The sequence below is a fragment of the Papilio polytes genome, unplaced genomic scaffold (assembly GCF_000836215.1).
Source record: "Papilio polytes unplaced genomic scaffold, Ppol_1.0 DF824493.1, whole genome shotgun sequence".
In the NCBI taxonomy this organism is placed as follows: domain Eukaryota; kingdom Metazoa; phylum Arthropoda; class Insecta; order Lepidoptera; family Papilionidae; genus Papilio; species Papilio polytes.
Window position 1 is genome coordinate 952,311 of NW_013524711.1, and position 20,577 is coordinate 972,887.

General features: G+C 33.4%; 4 protein-coding genes across 5 annotated transcripts in view; 1 reads left to right on the top strand and 3 right to left on the bottom strand.

The window, feature by feature from the left end:
* Positions 1-914: 914 nt before the first annotated feature.
* On the bottom strand, positions 915-7,315 carry LOC106109756. The gene is made up of 5 exons (XM_013291736.1): positions 7,049-7,315; positions 4,490-4,805; positions 3,237-3,437; positions 1,678-2,311; positions 915-942 (listed from the first exon to the last, which is right to left on the bottom strand). The coding sequence occupies exons 2-5, from the start codon at positions 4,797-4,799 to the stop codon at positions 915-917; spliced, it is 1,173 nt and encodes a 390-aa protein (XP_013147190.1). The 5' UTR covers positions 4,800-4,805; positions 7,049-7,315.
* A 645-nt stretch (positions 7,316-7,960) lies between these two features.
* Positions 7,961-9,935, top strand: LOC106102342. Its single transcript, XM_013281820.1, has 4 exons — positions 7,961-8,200; positions 8,287-8,414; positions 9,092-9,196; positions 9,676-9,935. The coding sequence occupies exons 1-4, from the start codon at positions 8,047-8,049 to the stop codon at positions 9,688-9,690; spliced, it is 402 nt and encodes a 133-aa protein (XP_013137274.1). The 5' UTR covers positions 7,961-8,046; the 3' UTR covers positions 9,691-9,935.
* Positions 9,936-11,041: 1,106 nt separating this feature from the next.
* Positions 11,042-14,616, bottom strand: LOC106101681. 2 transcript variants are annotated; one of them, XM_013281106.1, is made up of 6 exons: positions 14,590-14,616; positions 14,262-14,395; positions 13,132-13,310; positions 12,258-12,410; positions 11,617-11,734; positions 11,042-11,191 (listed from the first exon to the last, which is right to left on the bottom strand). In XM_013281106.1, exons 2-6 carry the CDS (start codon positions 14,352-14,354, stop codon positions 11,069-11,071), a joined length of 666 nt encoding a protein of 221 aa, XP_013136560.1. In that variant the 5' UTR covers positions 14,355-14,395; positions 14,590-14,616; the 3' UTR covers positions 11,042-11,068. The 2 variants fall into 2 exon arrangements, with proteins under 2 accessions (XP_013136560.1, XP_013136482.1); XM_013281028.1 differs by lacking the exon at positions 14,590-14,616 and having other exon boundaries at positions 14,262-14,472.
* A 1,505-nt stretch (positions 14,617-16,121) lies between these two features.
* Positions 16,122-20,577, bottom strand: part of LOC106110528 — a 4,775-nt gene continuing 319 nt past the window's right edge. The window contains exons 2-5 of the mRNA XM_013292419.1: positions 19,892-20,092; positions 18,502-18,685; positions 17,365-17,480; positions 16,122-16,637 (exon numbers count right to left, since the gene is read on the bottom strand). Of these exons, the coding sequence (XP_013147873.1) occupies positions 16,138-16,637; positions 17,365-17,480; positions 18,502-18,685; positions 19,892-20,092 (1,001 nt within the window). The 3' untranslated portion in view covers positions 16,122-16,137. The remainder of the gene's footprint in view (positions 16,638-17,364; positions 17,481-18,501; positions 18,686-19,891; positions 20,093-20,577) is intronic.

Sequence of the window (20,577 nt, forward strand, 5' to 3'; positions counted from 1 at the left end):
TAATAAAGGGAGCATAGTTGACACTTCACTTGATACATTTTTCACTCAATGTTATATGAGACGGCACTAAATTTGACAACATAGTACCTTTAAAAAAAGTTACCGGTGAAAAAGTGTTGTTCATGTCTAGTACATATATTTCTTAAATGCCAGTCCCGCCTTTGGTCATTTATTGACAGTTATTAATTTTTTTTTTTTTAGTAAAAAATCCTACGTATCCTTTCAAAAAATAAAACAACACAATATTTATTCAGTTTTTTTTTTATTTACACTTTTAAAACTAAGCATTTATTTACAAAAAATAACAAAATAATACATTGATAGTCGCAAAAACAGTCCAAGATTTGTTTTTTTTTAGAAAAAAACTCACATTTTAAACCGTAAAAAATACTAAATAAACTTTAATTAAACTAAGGATCGTTTTCTTCTACGTTTTGATTCCATTATTTTTGCTTAATATACGAATATTTACTAAATCACTAGAAGAAAAAAAATGCGTTTTTCTTAATTTTTTTTTTCTAAAAGTTGTTTAACTTTTGGAACTTTTAAAGACTAGATAGACACAAACTTTAGATTAACGTTTCGAACACTGACGTCACTAAATAGACAGGCTACTTGTAATTTAATTTTCGCTATTTTGGCGCTGATGGTTGCAATTTGTAGTGATTTTGGAACTAATAGAGTTAAGTCATTAAAAGATGCGAAAGCTGAACGCAAAATCTGGCATTTCCAAACAATCGCCTATCTATTTATACAGATCTATGGTTATCAAGGGTGTACAAGCCACCTCCATTTAAAAAAAAACGATTTTTTCTCATCCTACCCATTTTTTCTACATATTTGAGAAGTATGACGTCACAAGGATTAGGCATTTTTTTAATACTTTTTGTTTGAAATTTTTCTTTTTATATCGTTTATTTTTCTTCCTTTTTTATGCAGTAACTGCAAATATCAGCATCGAAAATAGATGAGCATTTTAAACAATATTTTATATCAGTAGTGCTCGGAACTATTATAGAATTTTTCGTATCCAAGCAATCGTTACAGGTTTTTGCATTTTTTAGCTTATTTTTCGCTTTTTTTTGTGACTTTTTTGTATCTTTTTTCGTCAGTTTTTTACATTTTTTGTAATAAGAATTTAATTTGCTCTTATCGATTTCTTCTATTGATGGTATTTCATTTTTTATTTCGATTTTTTCACTTTTAGTTTCTGAATTTCTTGCTGTTTCTTCATCGGAATTGATTATTTCAAATACGGTTACGTATTCTTCGTAATCACTTGAAATAACTTCGTCTTTTATTGTTAATGGTATTTCGTTATTTGAAAAATTTTTTGTTTCTTTAAAGTTTTTTAATGATTTTTCGAAATCTGCTTCAATATATTCATTCTTTATATCAAATTGTATATCGTTATCCGATGATTCATTATTTTCTCTTTCATTGTTTGCAGTTTTTAATGATTTTTCCAAATTTTTTGTTTCATTTTCAACTTCATTTTTTATATTTAACGATTTTGCAACATTTTTTGCTTCTTTTGTTGGAACCCAATCTTTTATTATTTCGTTATTTGATAAATCATTATTTTTTATTTCATTATTATCAATTTTTAATGATTTTTTGGAACTAATTTTTTTCATTGCTTTAGATTTTTTATTTCTGTTTAATATTTTTTCTCGCGGTATCCCAATTTTCAAATTTTTAATATGTTTCAATGATTCCAGATTTATTTTTACATTACCAATGTCGAGAATATTTAAATTTTCAGTCTGTGATTTTTCAGTTTGTGACTTTTCGATCTGAGATTTTTGTGAACTTTTAGATTTTTTTGTATAGAACGCTTTATGTTTATAGTGTTTTTGTTTCGGTGAATTTATTTGTTTACTTTTAGCCTGTTCTATATCTTCTATAGGTATTTTAATGTTTTCCAAATGTTTTAGAATTTCATTATCAAATATAGAAATGTCAATATAGGCTGAATCTCCGCTTATATCAGCTATTTCAGGTTTCCCTTCTTCTTTATTATCTTCAAAAACATCCTCCTTTTTAATCTCTTTTACTGTATTTTCAGTATTTTTTAATTTATTTTTCATTGCACTTAATAAATCTTCCAGTTTGTTTCGTTTCGAATTAAATTTAGAATCAATTGTTTTGTTTGTTAGATTATTTTGTAAAGGATTTTCGTTTATTGAGTCGTTCTTAAATTCTTCTTTAACAATCTTCTGTGGCGTTCTTTTTCTTGCTTTTTTCCTTCTGCAACTTGGGACTAGGTCCGGCATTGATGTTAATGTGTTTGTTTGTATGATTATTGGACCTGAAAAAACATTTTTTCATATATACAGGATGTTTTAAAATGTGTGTTTAGATACTGGCATCATGTGTAAATAAACAATTTTATTTAAAACTTAAATTCGTAAAATCATACTTATTACTTTTACTTCATACTTATAGCGAATATTTGTATGGATGTTTGTTACATATATTTAAAATTACTTAACATATCTCAATAAATCTCATAGATGTAGAATAGTCTGGAAGAACACATAAGCTATTTAAAATTTTTTAATTCCGCACAAATGAAGTCGCGGGCAAAAATTAGTCACAAAAACTATAAGAGCTATAGCTCGTATATATATGCTTGCTATGTATGCTAAGAGCTATATATATATGCTTTATCAATTATAAATTAAAAATAGACAAAATTACTTTTAATGCTAAGACCGCTCAGGACAAACAGAAAGGTCTTGAATTACAAAATAAGCAAAATTTTTTATTGCTTAATCTCTTAGACAACTTTCTTAACTTCCATATATTTAATAATACATTATTTTGTTTATTAAAAATTTTGCCCATCTATATATATACTATATACTATTATAATAAAGCGTAAACACTTCTTTGTTGCCTAAGATGTCAGTATACAGCATATTTTTGAATAATTATTTTTTTAATAAAAAGCCCTACACTTAAGTCACGCTCTAGGCTATATATTTTCACGCTATTAAACTAAGGGTGTAAATATTTTGGATAAAAACCTAAATGTGGGAAAGAGAACATAAGTTGCTGCCAACATCAAGGAAAAAAGATTGCTAAGGTTTGTCATGTCATGTCATTTTGACATTTGGTAATGATAATTTGACATGTAAACAATAAAATAAAACTTTCATAATTACACAGCTATTTTTAATAAAATTGGCAGAATCATTATTTTTAATGCTACGCTTAGTTCAAGATCTTACCTTCCATATAATTACCATCAGGTGGATCCTCCCACCAGACAGGACTGGGACATGTTAATATCTCCATCAGACCCTCATCATCCAGTTCATCATCAGCTCTTCGTATCACTTCATCAAAGCTCACATCTGAATCTAGACTTGATGTACCTTCTATATCAGATGTTGGGTTGGTTTCCGTTCTTATATTTGAAGGTTTTGTTTCTGTAAAATGTTATCATCATTTGTATTCAATATTATATATATATATATATATACTAGCTTTCGCTCGAGACTCCGTCCGCGTGGAATTAAAAAAACAAAAGTGAGTAGCCTATGTGTTCTTTCAGACTATCCTCTACATCTGTACCAAATTACTCCGAAATCCGTTCAGCAGTTTACGCTACAAACTCTAACAAACATCCATCCATCTAAACTTTCGCATTTATAATATTAGTTAGATTACTATTCCAGACTATGTTCTAAATCTGTGACAAATTTCATCGAGATCCATTTAGTAGTTTAGGCTACAAACTCTAACAAACATCCATCTAAACTTTTGCACCTATATATATAAAAGAAAGTCGTGTTACTTACACTATTCATAACTCAAAAATGGCTTTACCGATGGCTGAAAATTGGTGAGGAGGTAGCTTAGAGCCAGCAGACGGATATAGGATACTATTTATTCCGTTTATGGATGGATGTTTCTCACTCTCAATGAAATTTGGTATAAATGTAGATTGTCTGGAAGAATACATAGGCTATTTTTTTTAAATTCCGGACGGAGTCGCGGGCAAAAGCTAGTTTATAATATTAGTATGTGAAAGTTTAGATGTATGTTTGTTTTTATCCTAAACTGCTGAACGAATCTTGAGTGCCATACATGTAGAGTTTGGAAAAACACATAGGATACTTTTTGTTTTTTTAAACTGCAGACGGAGTCATTGGCAAAAGTTAGTTCTAATTAAAAATATCTTGTCTCCTTCGGATAGTATGAAATTTGAAAATAGAACATAGGCACATAGTGACATTTGAACCTGGACTTACTAGATTTCTAATCCAGTTAATTTCTTAGTAACTGCACCACCCTTCTTTAGTAGTTATGTGGTCAAATTACTTGTGTAAATTATGAATGTGGTACTCCGGTGAAGGTAGATGTAGAAAGTATTGTGTGAAAATGACTAAGATGACATATGATAGAGTTATTTGGAGGAGAACCGGGTGCTGACACTATGGGAGTAGGATAAGGGGCAAATGATTATGATATCACTTACTTATTCCCATTCTTTTTCTTTTATCGTCATTCCAGTCAATAACTTTCAAATCTTTCTTCGGTTTTAATACAATTTTTTTAACGATTTTCTTCCGTTTCAATTTATTCGGATGATATTCATCGTTAACATTTATTTTTAATTTCTCTTTATTTTTAATAGGTGTTTTCTGTTTCTTTGATTTCGGTGATTTTAGAACCTTCGATGATTGATTTTTTTCTTTTATTTCTCTCTTTTGCTGTGACAATTTGAATCGCGTCAACATTATGCTACGTTCGAAAACTGGCCGGTCTTTTTTCTCTTGTGATTCCATGATTTTCTGAAAAAAAAAACAATAAAATAAGTTGACCATAAATGTCATCATCACCAGATCACTATACGTCCTTACTGAGGGGCTCGGAGCATACACTAAGTAAGGGGGGACTGAGCCATAGTCAACTATGCCGCACTGCGGTTTGAATTCACACATATCTTTGAATTTCTTCACCAATATGTGCATCACGATGTTTTCCTTCACCGTAAGAACTTCGGATAAATTATGTACATATGAAAATTCGAAAAGGACATAAGTACAGCAGGATTCAACCCAAGACCTGTAGATTACAAGTCAAAAACCACTGAGTCACCGATACACTTCATTAAATGTAAAACTCTCTACTAATGTTTCAAAATCCAATACAGTAGACCATAGCTACACAAACTGGACTGGAATTCAATTGACACAAACTTTAATCATAACTAGTGTCTATACAATTCATGCCTGGCTTGCAGTACTATCCAACTGTACTGGCTAAGTGTTGGTAGGTATGTCTGTAGACATAACAAAGTTATTTAACAATCCACCTTTAAGAAACCCTAGGTATTAGTCGTCAAGATTATAAGAAACTTTGGTTAGTATAAATATTAAAGGTTAGTAAAAAAAATAATAATCTATACTAATAATATAAAGAGGAAAGATTTGTATTTTTGTATGTATTGTAATAACTCAAAAACTCCTGGAATAATTTTAAAAATTCTTTCAACATTAAAAAGCTTATCAGTAAGTAACATTGACTATGTTTTTTATTATTTTTTAAGTTCTTACAAGCGAAGTCGGGAGCAACAGCTAGTGAATTAGAAAAAATATATACTATATATCATTCCTAAGGTCCAAGATTTACCCCCGAGCGTTACCAGACCTGATGGAGGTTAACAATGGAGTAAATAATGGGGGGCCAAAAACTGTAGTTAAGTAACAACAGCAGGTTTACAATATAACAATTTCTAAGCCTCAAAATGTGTAATGCACAGATTATGATGGAAATTTGTTAGAATTTATCCAGACTAGAGAATGGTTATCATCATCCACTTGCCCTTATCCCTTATGGATGGTCGGTACAGTATGTGCTGCTCTTCCATACATCTCTATCAGCCGTCATATCTGAATCCACTCCTTTCTTAAGCAAATCCTCTTTCACACAATCCATCCATACTTTCTTCGGTCTTCCTCTTCCTTTGTAGCCATCCACATTAATTTTTAACACTTTCTGGTTTATGTCCCCATCATCATCAGACTAGAGAATGGTTATGAAACACTAAAAATAAATTAAAAATCCTATTACTATTAGGAATAAATTATTCATAATGTTAAACACTAACTGTCGCTCCTGACTTCGTCCACGTAAATCAGAAATTAAAAAAAATACAGTCTATGTTACTCAGCCATTACATTTTTAATGGTGAAAGAATTTTTGAAATCGGCCCAGTAGTTAATGAGTTATTTCAATATTTACAAAAATCCATAAATACAAATCTTTTCTTTTTTATAATATTAGTAGATGTAATATATCAGCCTAGCTTTCTGTATTTATGAATAACAGTCAAATGCCATTTTTCTCTTGATACAAAGCATTCTAATTTTTGCTGTTGGATTACAAAACATGTTTCATTCACATTTGTATTTGTTTTTTGACACTAAATACATAAAATCAATATTTCACCAACTAAAATGAATATTTAAATAACAATTTTCGTATAATTTATGTAATGTGGCCTCAATGTAAATTTGGTTTTCAGAATTACTTTATATTCATAATGCTATCACATTTTATAAATACAAAACAATTGTAACTATTCATCCAAGTTGACTTCCAGATTAAATAATGATTTTAATCATTTGAAATTGTAAATAAATGTTTTAAAATGTATTGTTATATACATACGTAAATGCGTAATATGTAGCCATTCGTTTCAATTACTGTAATACTATTTTGTTATAAATGCAATCATTATTTTTATTGTTTTAATCAAAGTAGTCAACAATCAAAGTAATCAAAGTAACAATACTCAAAACCATGTTAATTTGTTACTTGTACGAACGTAAACTATTATGCTTCATAAAAATAATCAATTACGATTCAAGCATGAAACACCTTTAAATATTTCTTGTTATTTACTTACCAAAATCTCCTTTTTAGATATTACAACGATTAAAACACTATTTAATAGAAGAAATACATGAAAAGTACCATTCCGTCGAAAACACTGTTCGTGATCCTTTCTAAAATTAAAAAAAAAACTTACAGGAGAAACGTCAAGATTCAGTTGAACCCATGTCGTACTAAGTTTGTAAAACTAAATTGTTGATTCACAAATGATTCATATACAAACTAAAATTTTAATCTAATTTATCGTAACACTGATAACCAGTACGCAGTTATTTAATTTGATTAACGAATTTTAATGTTTGGAATCTCAAACTACGATACATAACCCCAGGGAAACCCTGTTGAGATGCTTTGCTTTATGCAAAATTGCAAAGGCAAAGGTGCAAAGAAATAATGATTAGTCGAATCGAGTAGAGTTCATTAATGGTAATCGATAATCGATATTGATTTAATAAGTCGATTAAATCCATTTGTGGTAATTTAAGGAAATAAATATTGCACCGTCAAGAAGATTTCGTTTTAATCCATGATCATAAACACCTTCAGTTAAACTTGAAAGATTATATAAATTAAAAACATCTATAACGTAAGATCAAATATAGTTTTTACAAGCATACTCAATTCAAGGACTTTGTTGTAAATTATGCACATTTAATAGAACTAACAGTAAGAGTTGTTTTTTGGAACCATATAAATGGAACAAAAAAGGTTTTCACAGATTTGAACATTTATTTTAGTTTGCGTAAAACGATATCGGTCGGATGTCGATGTATCGAGATCAATCGATGAGGCTTCAACGGTCCTGTTAGTAATTTAATCTGTAGTCGATCATAATCTACATTTTAAAATACATAAATGCTATAATTAAATGAATGTACCTTCTTTGGCTTTTCCCATTTTTATTTAAAAGCTTTTAACAATAGTAATTTTATATCTATAAATTTTAAATGAAATTATAAATAAGCTGTAATAGGTTTCCATTTTCTGTTGTATCGAAACGTAATGTCATTTGATTTTTGACAATTCCCATTTATGGCGGCAAATTCATAGTTGTCAAAAAGTTTATTGTATTTACTACTATAGTATTGTATTTGTAATTTTGAGTAGTAAATAAAATAATTCTTGTTATTCATAATGTCCATTCAAGTTGAAAACAATTTAAAAAATAGTGATAATACAGAAAAGTTGGAACAAAAAGCGCATTACGTCCCGTGTAAGATAGAGTCCGATGGTAATGCGAACGTAGAGAAATATTTTGAACCTTACGTTACTGAAAAGGAGAATGGAGGTATTTTTTTAGTAAAACACTTATGTCGATAATCGACTTTTATCATTAATGTAAACTTAACACATTTATTTGATATCTTTTTTTAGAATTAACTGGTACCTTTCGTGGACATCACCTCGATGGTGTTAGAATGAGTCTGCCCAATGGATACAGAGCTGTCCTGGTCACAGAAGCTAAGAAACCACTAGCTGAAGATGCTGATAGAAGATTTCAGGTAAAAATACTTTAATGTTATGTCAAAACTGATAAGATGTTGTTTACTATATCCATATTAACTTTCGCCTGCGACTATGTCCGTATGTAATTATAAAACAAAGGAAGTAGCCAGTGTTTTCTTCCAGACTATTTTCTACATGTATGACAAATTTCATAGAGATCTGTTCAGCAATTTTGGATACAAACTAACAAACATCCATCTAAACTTTCTCACTTATAATATTAGTAAGGTTAATTAATGCCCTGGCTAATTCTGCATTTATTGTGTTTTTTGTATTTTTTTTTACAACATAAGGTGGCAAACGAGCAAGCGACCATCTGAATCCGCCAAAATGGCGAAACGACCGCTGCCCATAGACATCCGCAATTGCAGATGCGTTGCCTACCCGTCTCCGACAGAGGAGACGCACATAAAGAGGATATTTCCCCTTCCTATGCTTCTCCTCCACCATCAAATCCACTTCCCATTCCCATGCTCTCCTTATAAGAAAAGGGTGGTAAAGAGAAAGGGGCATAAATTAGGCCTCCGGCACCACACTCATCAGACGAAACACGGCATTGGTTCCATTTCACGTCTGTCTTCTGTGTGGTTGTGGTATTACACCGGGCGTGCCGGCCCTGCAGTGCTAAGATGTTAAAGCGGGCACTACCACTGTTGTTTTTGTATATCCTCAGGTTGCTGGTGGATTTAAAGAGTTTGTTTACTGGAATTGGGATAAAAAACCATCAAAGAATGATAACATAGCTAAAGGGTTTGAATGGATGGACATTGCTGATGCGGTAAAGATGATTTCCAATTTTATTCTTGTTGAAAACAAAATAGCATGCTTGAAGCTTATCAGATGTTCTGACAGTTAAAACTTAACTGTGCAGTTCAACTGATGGTATTATTTGTCTGTATTTATAGTTTTAACTTGATGGTTAAACTGTTTGGTTAACACCGACACCGAACCTCAGGTTTACTGTAGAGTATATTTGATTTATACTTTTGTTAAATTTCTATTCAAAATAATTATTTTCTGTCCTTTTTTAGTTCAAATAGAATTATGTATAACTAGCTCTCGCCCGCGACTCTAACCGCGTTAATTTAAATAAAAACAAAAGTGAGTAGCCTATGTGCTCTTCCAGATTATCCTCTACGTCTAAGCCAAATTTCATCTAAATATGTTCAGCCGTTTAGGCTACAAACTCTAACAAACATCCATCTAAACTTTCGCATTTATAATATTAGTAAGATTGATATCTGTTATTTTTTTCAGATACATGGTGATTGAAAATATATCAAGACTAGCTGTTCTCATGTGGCTTTATCTGCTTGAGAAATTCAATTTTTTTTTATAACATAAGATGGCAAGCAAGCGGCTACCAATATCCACCAAACTGTGAAGCGACGGCTGCCAGTAGACATTCGTAATAGCGGATTAGTTGCCTACCCTCAATCGACAGAGATGCACATAAAGAGCATATTTCCTCTTCCTATGTGTCTCCTGCAGTCAAAACCACATTCCCTTCCTATCCTTTTGTTATAAAAAAGGGTGGGAATGAAAGGGGACTAAAGTTGGGCCTCCGGCACCACACTCATCAGATTGTACGCGGAATTGCTTCCACTTCACGCCTGCTTTGTATGGTCGTGGTATTACTGGGACGAGCCCTACTGTGCGAAGATGTTAAAGCGGGCTCTACTACTGTTAAATTCAAATGCAGAAATGACTGAAGGCTTTCAACACTTGATAACAATTACCGTTACCATAATAACCTTGCTTCCTTGATGTTGGCAGCAACTTATGGTCTCTTTCCCACATTAGGGTTTTTATCCAAAATATTTACCCCCCAACTTTAATGGTGTTAAAATATATAGCCTAAAGCGTGACTTAAGGGCTTTTAATTAAATAAAGTATTATTCAAAAATATGGTGTAATTGCTGACATCTTAGGCAACAAAGAAGTGTGTGTTTACGCTTTATTATAATAGTATAGATGTAGGTTTTAATTAAGCAAAAGAAATGTAATAAAAATCAGACAACTGCATTTGAAATACTTAAACTAAGTTCAGGAAACTCCTAAGTTAATGAAATAAGAACAATTGAAGATTCACTAAGACAGTAAACCTTGTTATGATTTTATTGAATTTTGATATTATAATTTTGTTTATAAATAAATAAAAAACAAATAAAGTATTGAAATAATGCATGAAATAGTTTTTTTTTAAACCGTCATTTCTCCAATGATTTTATATTATGTAAAAAAATTAAAAAAAAATTGACTTCCAAATAAAACATTCTCAATGCTTCTATGCACATTGCGAAGGTACTTCTAGAACTAGAGTCGAAAATTATAAAAAAAAGTACACAAATAATTTCAAAATGCGATACTGATGACCCCCCTCCCAGATTATCGAAGGTCGACAGCAATGCATTTCTCTAGCATATCTTGTACTTTTTAAAATAATAATTTGACAAACCAGCCAGACTTGAATTCGCCGAAAAGCCAAGCGACCGCTACCCGCAAGACGAGACGACATAAAAAGGATATTTCCCCTTCCTATGCATCACTGTCAAATCCACTTTCCTTTCGCATCCTTTTAGTATAAGTGTGGGAAGAGTAAGGGACTAAAATAAACTTAATCTTAAAAAAACAATTCTTGTTTATGAGTTTATTGTTTATGGAACAGTTTCATACGTTGTTTGTAGTATTTAGGCGGTACTGTGAGGTTAGGATCGATATCTGATATGTTCTGCTCGTTCACATATATTGTTACAGGGGACGGACTTGTTACCTGGAAAATACAAGTATGTTGACCCCCCAAATTGGTCAAGGACCCCGAATTCTACTATACTAGCTGTTCCCGTGCGGATTCATCCGCGTATAATTATAAAAACTTTATTGTTTACATTTGTCAAATTCTCAATTGCAAATAAAATTACCGTCACCATAACCTTGTTTCCTTAATGTTGGCAGCTTGTAGTTTATGGTCCCTTTCCCACATGGAGGTTTTATCCATTTTATTTACCTCCTAAGTTGTATAGTGTGAAAATATATAGCCTAAAGCGTGTCGTTAGTGTAGGGCTTTGTGATAAAGTGAGAATTATTCAAAAATATGCTGTGATTGCTGACATCTTACGTCACGAAGTACTTTGTGTACGCTTTATTATATTAGTTTAGATGAAATAATGAAAAATAAAAAATATATTTTATACATACAGCATGATCATGCAGGGATGTTAGATTAATACTGTCGTTATCTCCCCACGGCTGCATTGTAGAGGGCAAAGGAAGGTCACTTGGTTTTAAACTGTCGATCAAACTATGGATATACTCTCTGAAAGTATATAACAACTTTATTGACGCTGGAGTTGTGTGCCCGCTGTAAAATACCTTTTAGCTACGGCACTCAGTGCCGGATTCGCAATATAGCATCATCATGCCCTTATCCCTTACGGAGGGTCGGCACAGTGCTGCTCTTTCGTACATCATTATCAGCCGTCATATCTGAATCCACTCCTTTCACGCATATCCTGTTTCACAATATCCATCCCTACTTTCTTCGGACTTCCTCTTCCTTTGTACCCATCCACATTCAATCTTAACACTTTCTGGTTTATGATATCGACTCGTCGCATAACATGTCCATACCACGCTACGGTTTTGCTTCTCAATTTCTCCACCTCTGGCGCTACCTTTTTTTTATAAGAGGACGGGGCAAACGAGCGGCGTGAACACACTGTTTTTTTTCTTCTTTGACTGGGACCAACAACCATCGATACTTAGATAGCGATCGATTGTTTACTTTGATCTGCGCAGTTTATAACCTGTCCATTTAACAAGGTCAGTTTACAACATACCCTGCTAATTCGAAGCCCATGTCCTTGAAATCGTTACGTTCAGCGACTGAAAGCGGGCTGTGAAGTATCGGATGGTTGTCCAACGCCGCGACGACGCTCTCCAAATACTTATCGAAGTTCTCCTCGGCCTCATTTTGTCGCAGGAACCGAAGTCTGAAAAATACTCTTAACTCGCATCGGCTTTGTAAGAGATCAATCTATGTCTATATCCATACTTCTATCTTACCTTACTAGTGCGAAAGTTTAGATGGATGGATGTTTGTTAGAGTTTGTAGCCTAAACGGCTAGACGGATCTCGATGAAATATGGCATAGATGTAAAGGATAGTTTGGAATAACACATAGGCTACTTGATTTTTTTTTTACTACTTGCGGACGGTGTCGCAGGCGAAAGCTATACTAATATAATAGAGCGTTAACACACAATACTTTGTACCGCAGGATGTCAGTAATCACAGCATATTTTAAAATAATTATTTCTTTTATAAAAAGCGATACACTAACAACAAGCGTTAGGTTATACATTTTCGCGCTATTAAAAAATTGAAAAAAAAAACCTTCACGTGGGAAAGGGACCAAAAGTTTCGCATTTATATTACTAGCTTTTTCCCGCGACTACGTCTGCGTGGAATTTAAAAAATAAAGCGAGAGCGTATGCACACTATTGACTAAACTATCGCACGTCCGTTTAGTCTTTGATTTCGTAGATTGAACACTACTCGATTTTTAGTTGTGCAACTAAACAGTTGAATTGGCTACGGAACAATCGACAATCGCGTAACTGTTAAAGTTTAGTCAAGGTGTGCTAAGTATCCTATGTGTTCTTTCAGTTTTTTATACATCTGTGACATCATCGAAAATTTTTTACTACATACCTTTTAAAGCCACTTGGTCGTCCGCTTCTCAATGTGTTTGCTTTCCTCAATATCTCAGGGTGGAGTGTACCGCTGTTGTTAACGTGGTACATTTTCTCTATCTTAGAAATTAAATCTTTACGAAACGTCTCCAACAAATGATCAGCAAATTCATCTCTTTCCATTTTTAAATTATCCATCTGGAATGAAGAGAAATGGCTAATGATTTTCAGCAAAGCAGTTGGGAATTGTCAGAAATAACACACTTGCATGCCAGCACACGCGCTAAGCATATTCTTGCGTGCCAGTTATTGGCATTACACACTGGCAGAACACTGGTAAAATATTTTATTTTGTGCCTACGTGCATATAACTTTAGTGAAGGGACGAGGGGAGCTTGATAATGGCAAGCCAAGGCGGTATTTCCAAACCAGTACGACTTAGAGTCCGTCAAGAAGCTACCATTTCCTTAAAGGCAACTTGCCGGTAGTTCCTCTGATGTTGTCGATGTCCATGGGCGTTCTGACCACTTCTGTTTTCGCTGCTCGTTTGCCCCCTTTTCTTTAAAAAAGTCATACGATCTCGTATGATTTTACAGGGATTTGAATGTTTTGTGCCAGTAGCTAGCATGATAGCTACCTCGTTTTCCCGACATGTGTATTTCCTTCTTAACACAACCTTTTTTATGAATTTTGCTAATTTTTAAAGAAAGTAGGGTTGTTTCTACTTCAAGTCAAGTGTCATTGGAATGTGTTATGCAATACTAGCTTACGTCTCTTTTGTATAAAAATAAAATGTGGGATAAAAATAAATAAGTAGCCTATTTGTTCTTCCAGACTATATCTACATCCATGTCAAATTTCATCGAGATCCGTTCAGCAGTTTAGGCTACAAACTCTAACAAACAACCATCTAAACTTTCACATTTATATTAGTAAGATGTGTTAAGAAAATTAGTACTGCGCTCTAGAATTGATGCAACACTAGTTTATCGGCATAAAAGTCGCGTCCCTAGCTGACAGCTGTCAATGTCATTAGAAGGAATGATATATTCGCGCACATTCCTGACGAGATCTCTAGTGCAATGTTAAATTAATATTGCTAGTTACAATTATATTAATTGTTTAAAAGAAGTAAGGTGGAAGCTTTACCTGATCATTAAGAATTGCGAGATATTCCGGCGTTCGTCTTAACCGCAGTATGACAGAACTAAGAGGTTCCCCGAACAATTTAATTGCCTCCATTTCTACGTCATAACGTTTGCTTGATGAAAGATCGGTTATCACTGACGAAGGAAACTTTTATTTTTCAACATTAATGTTTTAAAACACTTTGATAACATTTAATCTATTTTTATTTATACTTCTATATCTATACTATTATAATAAAGCGTAAACACACACTTCTTGTTGCCTAAGATGTCAGCAATTACAGCATATTTTTGAAATACCTTTTTTTAATAGAAAGCCATACACTTACGTCATGCTTTAGGCTTAGGGGGTAAATATTTTTGATAAAAACCCCAATGTGGGAATGAGACCATAAGTTGCTGCCAACATCAAGTATGTCATGTCATGTCAGTTTGACATTTGCTATTGTTAATTTGACAAACGTAAACAAAAAAATAAAATTTTCATAATTTCATGCGGATGAAGCCGCACGAGAACAGATAGTACAAACAGAGAAAATTTGTATTTTTGTATGTATTTAAATAACTCAAAAACTACTGGGTTGATTTTTAAAATATATTTCACCATTAAAAAGCTAGTGTTACCAGAGAGTAAAATAGGCTATATTGATTATTTTTTAATTTAAGACGAAGTCGCGAGCAACAGTAACTACTCAAGGACAATAAATGTTTTCTAATGGTAATAGAATATCTAATATTGTTCCAGTAGTTTTTGAGTTTACTCCTTAAAAATCTTTTCGTAAAATATACGTGTTAAGGTAAAGTACAAGATCAAATTAATTTCTGATAAAAAAAACGAAGGTTATAGAAGCTTCTAGTCGTAACAAGCTACCATTCAGTTCGTATGTTTTAATGAGTAATTCGTGTTGAAATAAAATAATTAGGAATTGAGAAGCAAAAGGTTAGCGTGGTATGGACATGTTATGCAACGAAATGATGGGGACATAAACTAGAAAGTGTTAGGATTGAATGTGGATGGCTACGAAGGTAGAGGAAGACTGAAGAAACTATGAAAGAGGATATTCGTGAACGGAGTGGATACAGATATGACAGCTGATAGAGATGTATGGAAGAGCAGCACTGTGCCGACCTAAGGGATAAGGGCAAGTTGATGATGATGATGATACTGATAAATTAAATTAAATAAATAATATAATTATATGAATTTAAAGAAAATTCTGAATAAATTATAATATTTATATTATTTACCGAAATATAATCCCAATACAAAACTAGTCTTCATGTTTCGATTTGTTTTATAGTTATTTTTATAACAAATATAAATTGATCGCATAGGTTATAAAATTTATTTTATACTCGAAAAATAATTTAATAGCAATCCGTTTGTAAAGCATTAAATATATCCTATGTGAGTTTGTGATAATGTAGCTTTCTAATGGTGAAAGAATTTTTGAATAAACCCCAGTAGTTTTTGAGTTTCTTCGTTACATCTATCGAAGATGCCACCACTTGTATTAGATATGCGAAAGTTTATACAACAGATAACTCCTAAGGGTTCAAGAGATCTTAAAAATTTTTATACCTATCTATATTAATATTATAAAGAGGAAAGATTTTATTTTTGTATGTTTTTAAATTTCAATAAATATCTCAAAAACTACTGGGCCAATTTTAAAAATTACTTTCATCCCTAGAAAGGTAATTTATCTGTGAGTAACACAGGCTATTTTTTTTTAATTCTACGCAGACGAAGTCGAGACCAACAGCTATTGTGGGATATGGTGTGGCTATATATGCTACTTATTTTTTTTCAATTCCAATCGGAATAATCGCAGGCAAAAGCTAGTTATAAATAAAAACATTACACAAAGAAATGTTTAATCGTCTTCATAAACAGTTTTCGTAGCTATGTAAGGTATGAAAGTTCTGCCTAAAGATTGAGAGATTCTTCCCCCCCGTTTGTTAGGATTGAACTCCTTGTCTACTGGTCTTTTTCTCACAAAATCATCCTCTTTTTCCCAAACATCACCTCTAGGAAACTTCTTCTCGGCATACTTCGGTCTACTCGGTACATCGCGGTCTTTTGTGAATTCTTTCAACACAACATTAGCGGATATCTTTTCTTTTTTATCGAACTTTAAACCAGCATCTAAATTTTCGTCCGATATCTTTATTCTTTTGTCGTCTTTTTTCTCTATCTTCGGTCTTTTCCCTTCTATAATCTGTGGTATTCTTTTATCTCTGGCTATTTTAAAACGTCCCTTCTGATTGACCGTCTTACCGTTTCCCAATTCGGGGTCCTTTGTAATTTTACTTCCGTGGTTTTTGTGTTTCGCTCGATTATGATGTTTGTCTCCGTTTTTGTCTTTAGGCGGTCCTGAAACTTTATGATAAAGAGGGCATACGAACGGCTTGGATTCGCCAAAATAGCGACTGCTACCCATAGTCATAGCTGGTCATAGGTATATAGCCTTAAATCAAGGGAGGAAAGGAAAGGAATAGGATGTAGCCACTTATGCATTCGGCTCAATCAATCGTTTCTTTTCAACAAAAAGGTTGGAAGGGAAATGGACTAAATTTAGGCATTACTCATAGGTGAGCCAATTTAAAATATAGCCATATAGTTAGTCACTGCGAGCTTTGGTTGTTGAAGGGTAAGAACTTGACTTCTAATCTTACAGGTCCTGGGTTCGAATCCCGTCATAACACTATGTAATTTTCGAATTTCGTTTGTACATAATTTACTAGACATTCTTACGGCGAAGGAAAACATCGTGATGTCTGCACATATATGGGTGTAGATATTCAAAGATATGTGTGAAGTCGCGCAGTGCAGGTTACTATAGTCACTAACTTAGGGTAGGCTCCCCTCTCAGTGGGGATGAAAAGAGAGCTAGTAATGATTTGGTTAATTGCTAAATTTTGGATATTTTTTAGCGTGTAACTCCAAAACGACTGAACGGATTTAGATGAAATTTCAAATAGAGATAGATCACAGTCTCATATTGGTTATGAGCTATTAAGATTGTCTTTAGCTACATCAGAAGGACGTTAAAGCCAATATAAATTAGAGTATTAAAACTAAGAGAGATATATGTTCTTACCTACAATATCAAACTTCCTATGTCGAGATAATTCATCTGTGAAAATTCTGTCATCATCTGAATAATCCGAGTCTGTGGAATCAGAAATTGAATCCGAAGAGGACCAAAGCCTAGAACTACATAAAGATTTCCATTAAGAGTGGGCGCACAATGTTGTGCGATTGTCAATTGTTTTGCAGTCAATTCAACCGTTTAATTCCACAACGAAAAATTGAGTAGTGTACCTCCATGTAAGCTCAAATCAAAGCGAGACTAAAGAGTTGTGCGATAGTTTAGTCAAAGGAGCGCACGCTCTTATTGTTGAGAGGAGAATAATACAGAAAGACTGTTAGGGGAAGTTTAAAAGTAGCGCCAGTAGTCGAGAAATTGAGAAGCAAAAGGTTAGCATGGTGGGCATATGTGGCGAAAGGAGGACAAATACAAGAAAGTATTAAGATTGAATGTGAATGGATATAAAAGTAAAGGAACACGGAATGGCTTGTGTGAAAGAGGCTATGCTTAAAGTGAATTCAGTTATGACGGCTAATAGAAATAGACAAAACTGTAGCACATATTGTGCCGACCCTTCATAGTGGTAAGGGCAAGCTGCTGAAAAGAATATGACAAAAGGGGAGACACAGAAAGAAGATGTTTCCTCTACATATGCTTCCCATCACCAAATACACTTCCCCTTCCAATCTTTTCCTTGTAAGAAAACCACTTCTCCGGCACGCCCGCTAGGCAGAATTGCTCCCACTTCACGTCTGTCTTCTGTGTGGTCATGGTATTGAGGGTCAGTCGGCCATTGTTCGAATATAATAAAGCGGGCTCTACCATTGTTAGAATGGTGTTGCCAGCACCTTACCCATTTGTAAAGAATTTTTATATTAAGGTGGCAAACGACCGAGCGGCCTGAATTCGACAAAAGGCGAAGCGACCCTTCCCATAGACAATTGCAGATGCGTAGCCTACCCTTAATAGACGGGGGAGACGCACATAAAGAGATTTTCCCTTTTATGAATCTCCACCAACAAATCCACTTTATTTCGCCATCCTTTTCTTTTAAGGGTGTGAAGGGGAGGGGATTAAAACAAGGCCTCTGGTAGAAAGTATGAAGAAAAGAAACCAGCAAGTTTGATAATTCATGAACAAACTTACGCGGAACCTCTAAGATTATTCCTATACAGTTCTAGAACTTCAGGGTTGTCGATATACAATAATCTAGGTCTTTTCTGTTCGTTGCCATGACGAAGAAGATTGTTATAATTCTTCTGTAAGAGATTTAATGCAGTAAGAATCCTCCCTTCTTGTTCGTTAATTATATTATTCTCGACGTCTGTATCTGAAATAGAATCAAAATGTAATACTTTGCCTTTTAACCATTTTTATAAGACGGCAATATAGAGATACTACGCAGAGCCCAGGACAGAACGAGCTGGTGGCGTACTGTCGACGCCCTCTGCCCCACTTTGGGGACATAGGAATAGTGGAGAGAAGAGAGAGAGAGATAAGAAGGCAAACAAGCAAGCGGCCACCAGAATCCGCCAAAATGGCGAAGCGACCGTTGCCCAGAATCCGCAATGCAGATGCGTTGCCTACCCTTAATCGATGGACAAGACGCACATTAACAGGATATGTCCACTACCTGTGCGTCTCCTCCACCGTAAAATCCACTTTCCTTCTAATCCATTACTCTTAAGAAAGGGCTGGATTGGAAAAGGGACTAATATGCTTACGGCAAGCACACTCATCAGATAAAACATGATATTGCTCCCACTTCATGCCTACTATAGGTCACTCCTCACTCAATAATTAAAGTTTCCTTTGTCATTTCTTCTAACAATTCCCGTAAGTATACATTGTTAAATATTCTAGTATAGTGCAGTGTTAAAAAGTCGAAAATCAATGTTTATTTTGCAATATTTCATTATTAGAAAAATACATTTTCACTGAGCTCATGAGCTATATGTTTTTTTAGAGCGTGCGCACACTTTTGAAACTATCGCACAACTGTTTGGTTTCGCTTTGATTTCTATGAGCTTATATGGAGGTACACTACTCGATTTTTAGTTGTGCAACTAAACAGTTGAAGCTGCGAAACAATCGACAATCGCGCACTCTTAAAATTGAGGTTATGTTTTTTGAATTCCGTTCGATCGGAATCACAGATAACAATTAGTTAGTTCTTAAATGTGTTAGATATTTCGACACAAATGACTTCCATTATAATTTAGACAGACGGCCATACTAACAATAATTGTAAATTACTTTGAAACACAAACAGCACTCCAAGGCGACAACGTAAAGATATCGAACATTCCGTGGTGACGACTTGAAAAATACTGAGTTGTTGGCGACTGAGGGCTTAGACTGCGACTGAGCGCCCGAGTTACTTCTTACCATGTATTTTATAAAACTATTCCTTCCGTTTCCTAATATTTTTTTAATATTTTCCTAATATTTTCCTAATAATATTGTTTAATAATACAGAGTATCTCAAAATAGTTTAAAAGCTAACAAATGTAATACTTGTCTTAATTAACCTTACCTTTAGGAACGAAATTACCCAACACTTTATTTTCCTTTTTCTCATATTCATCATAATGTCCATTTAAATATTTTATAATTCGTTTCAATTGTTCTCTGTTCTCTATAATTCTTGGATTCAGTTTTATTGATTCCAAATCTCTCTCCGGATGCAAACTTTCATGGCTGTTTCTATGCGTTGCCACTACGCTTATTAAAATACCTGTTATAAATAATGATTAGTTATCTATACTTATTATAATAAGCGTAAACACACTTCTTTGTTGCCTAAGATGTCAGCAATTACACCATATTTTCGAATAATTCTTTTTTTAATGAAAAGCCCTATACTTACGTCATGCTTTAGACTATACATTTTCACGCCATTAAACTTAGGGGGGTAAATATTTTGGATAAAAACCCTAATGTGGAAAAGAGACCATAAGTTTAAATAAGGTTAAAGCAAGATTGCCAAGATTTGTCATGTCATGTCATTTTGACATTTGCTATTGATAGTTTGACAAATGTAAACAATCAAATAAAATTTTCACAATTTCATGCGGATAAGGCCGCACGGGAACAGCTAGTTACTAAATAAGATTTCACACGCGAATTCGTCCACATCGATGAAAAAAATAAGTATTCAATCTATGTGTTCTCCCAGACTATCCTCTATATCTATAACAGTGGTAGTGCCTTTTTTTTTTT

Coding starts and splice junctions, on each gene's coding strand:
- LOC106109756 (XM_013291736.1), bottom strand. CDS start 4,799: ATGGAATCACAAGAGAAAAAAGACCGGCCAGTTTTCGAACGTAGCATA. Junction 2,312..3,236: donor TGATGGTAATTATATGGAAG/GTAAGATCTTGA, acceptor ATGTTTTTTCAG/GTCCAATAATCATACAAACA. Junction 943..1,677: donor AATTTGAAAATTGGGATACC/GCGAGAAAAAAT, acceptor TGATATTTGCAG/TTACTGCATAAAAAAGGAAG.
- LOC106102342 (XM_013281820.1), top strand. CDS start 8,047: ATGTCCATTCAAGTTGAAAACAATTTAAAAAATAGTGATAATACAGAA. Junction 8,201..8,286: donor TACTGAAAAGGAGAATGGAG/GTATTTTTTTAG, acceptor ATCTTTTTTTAG/AATTAACTGGTACCTTTCGT. Junction 8,415..9,091: donor ATGCTGATAGAAGATTTCAG/GTAAAAATACTT, acceptor GTATATCCTCAG/GTTGCTGGTGGATTTAAAGA.
- LOC106101681 (XM_013281106.1), bottom strand. CDS start 14,354: ATGGAGGCAATTAAATTGTTCGGGGAACCTCTTAGTTCTGTCATACTG. Junction 13,311..14,261: donor TCGCAATTCTTAATGATCAG/GTAAAGCTTCCA, acceptor TCTTCATTCCAG/ATGGATAATTTAAAAATGGA. Junction 11,735..12,257: donor ATGGGCTTCGAATTAGCAGG/GTATGTTGTAAA, acceptor ATATACTTTCAG/AGAGTATATCCATAGTTTGA.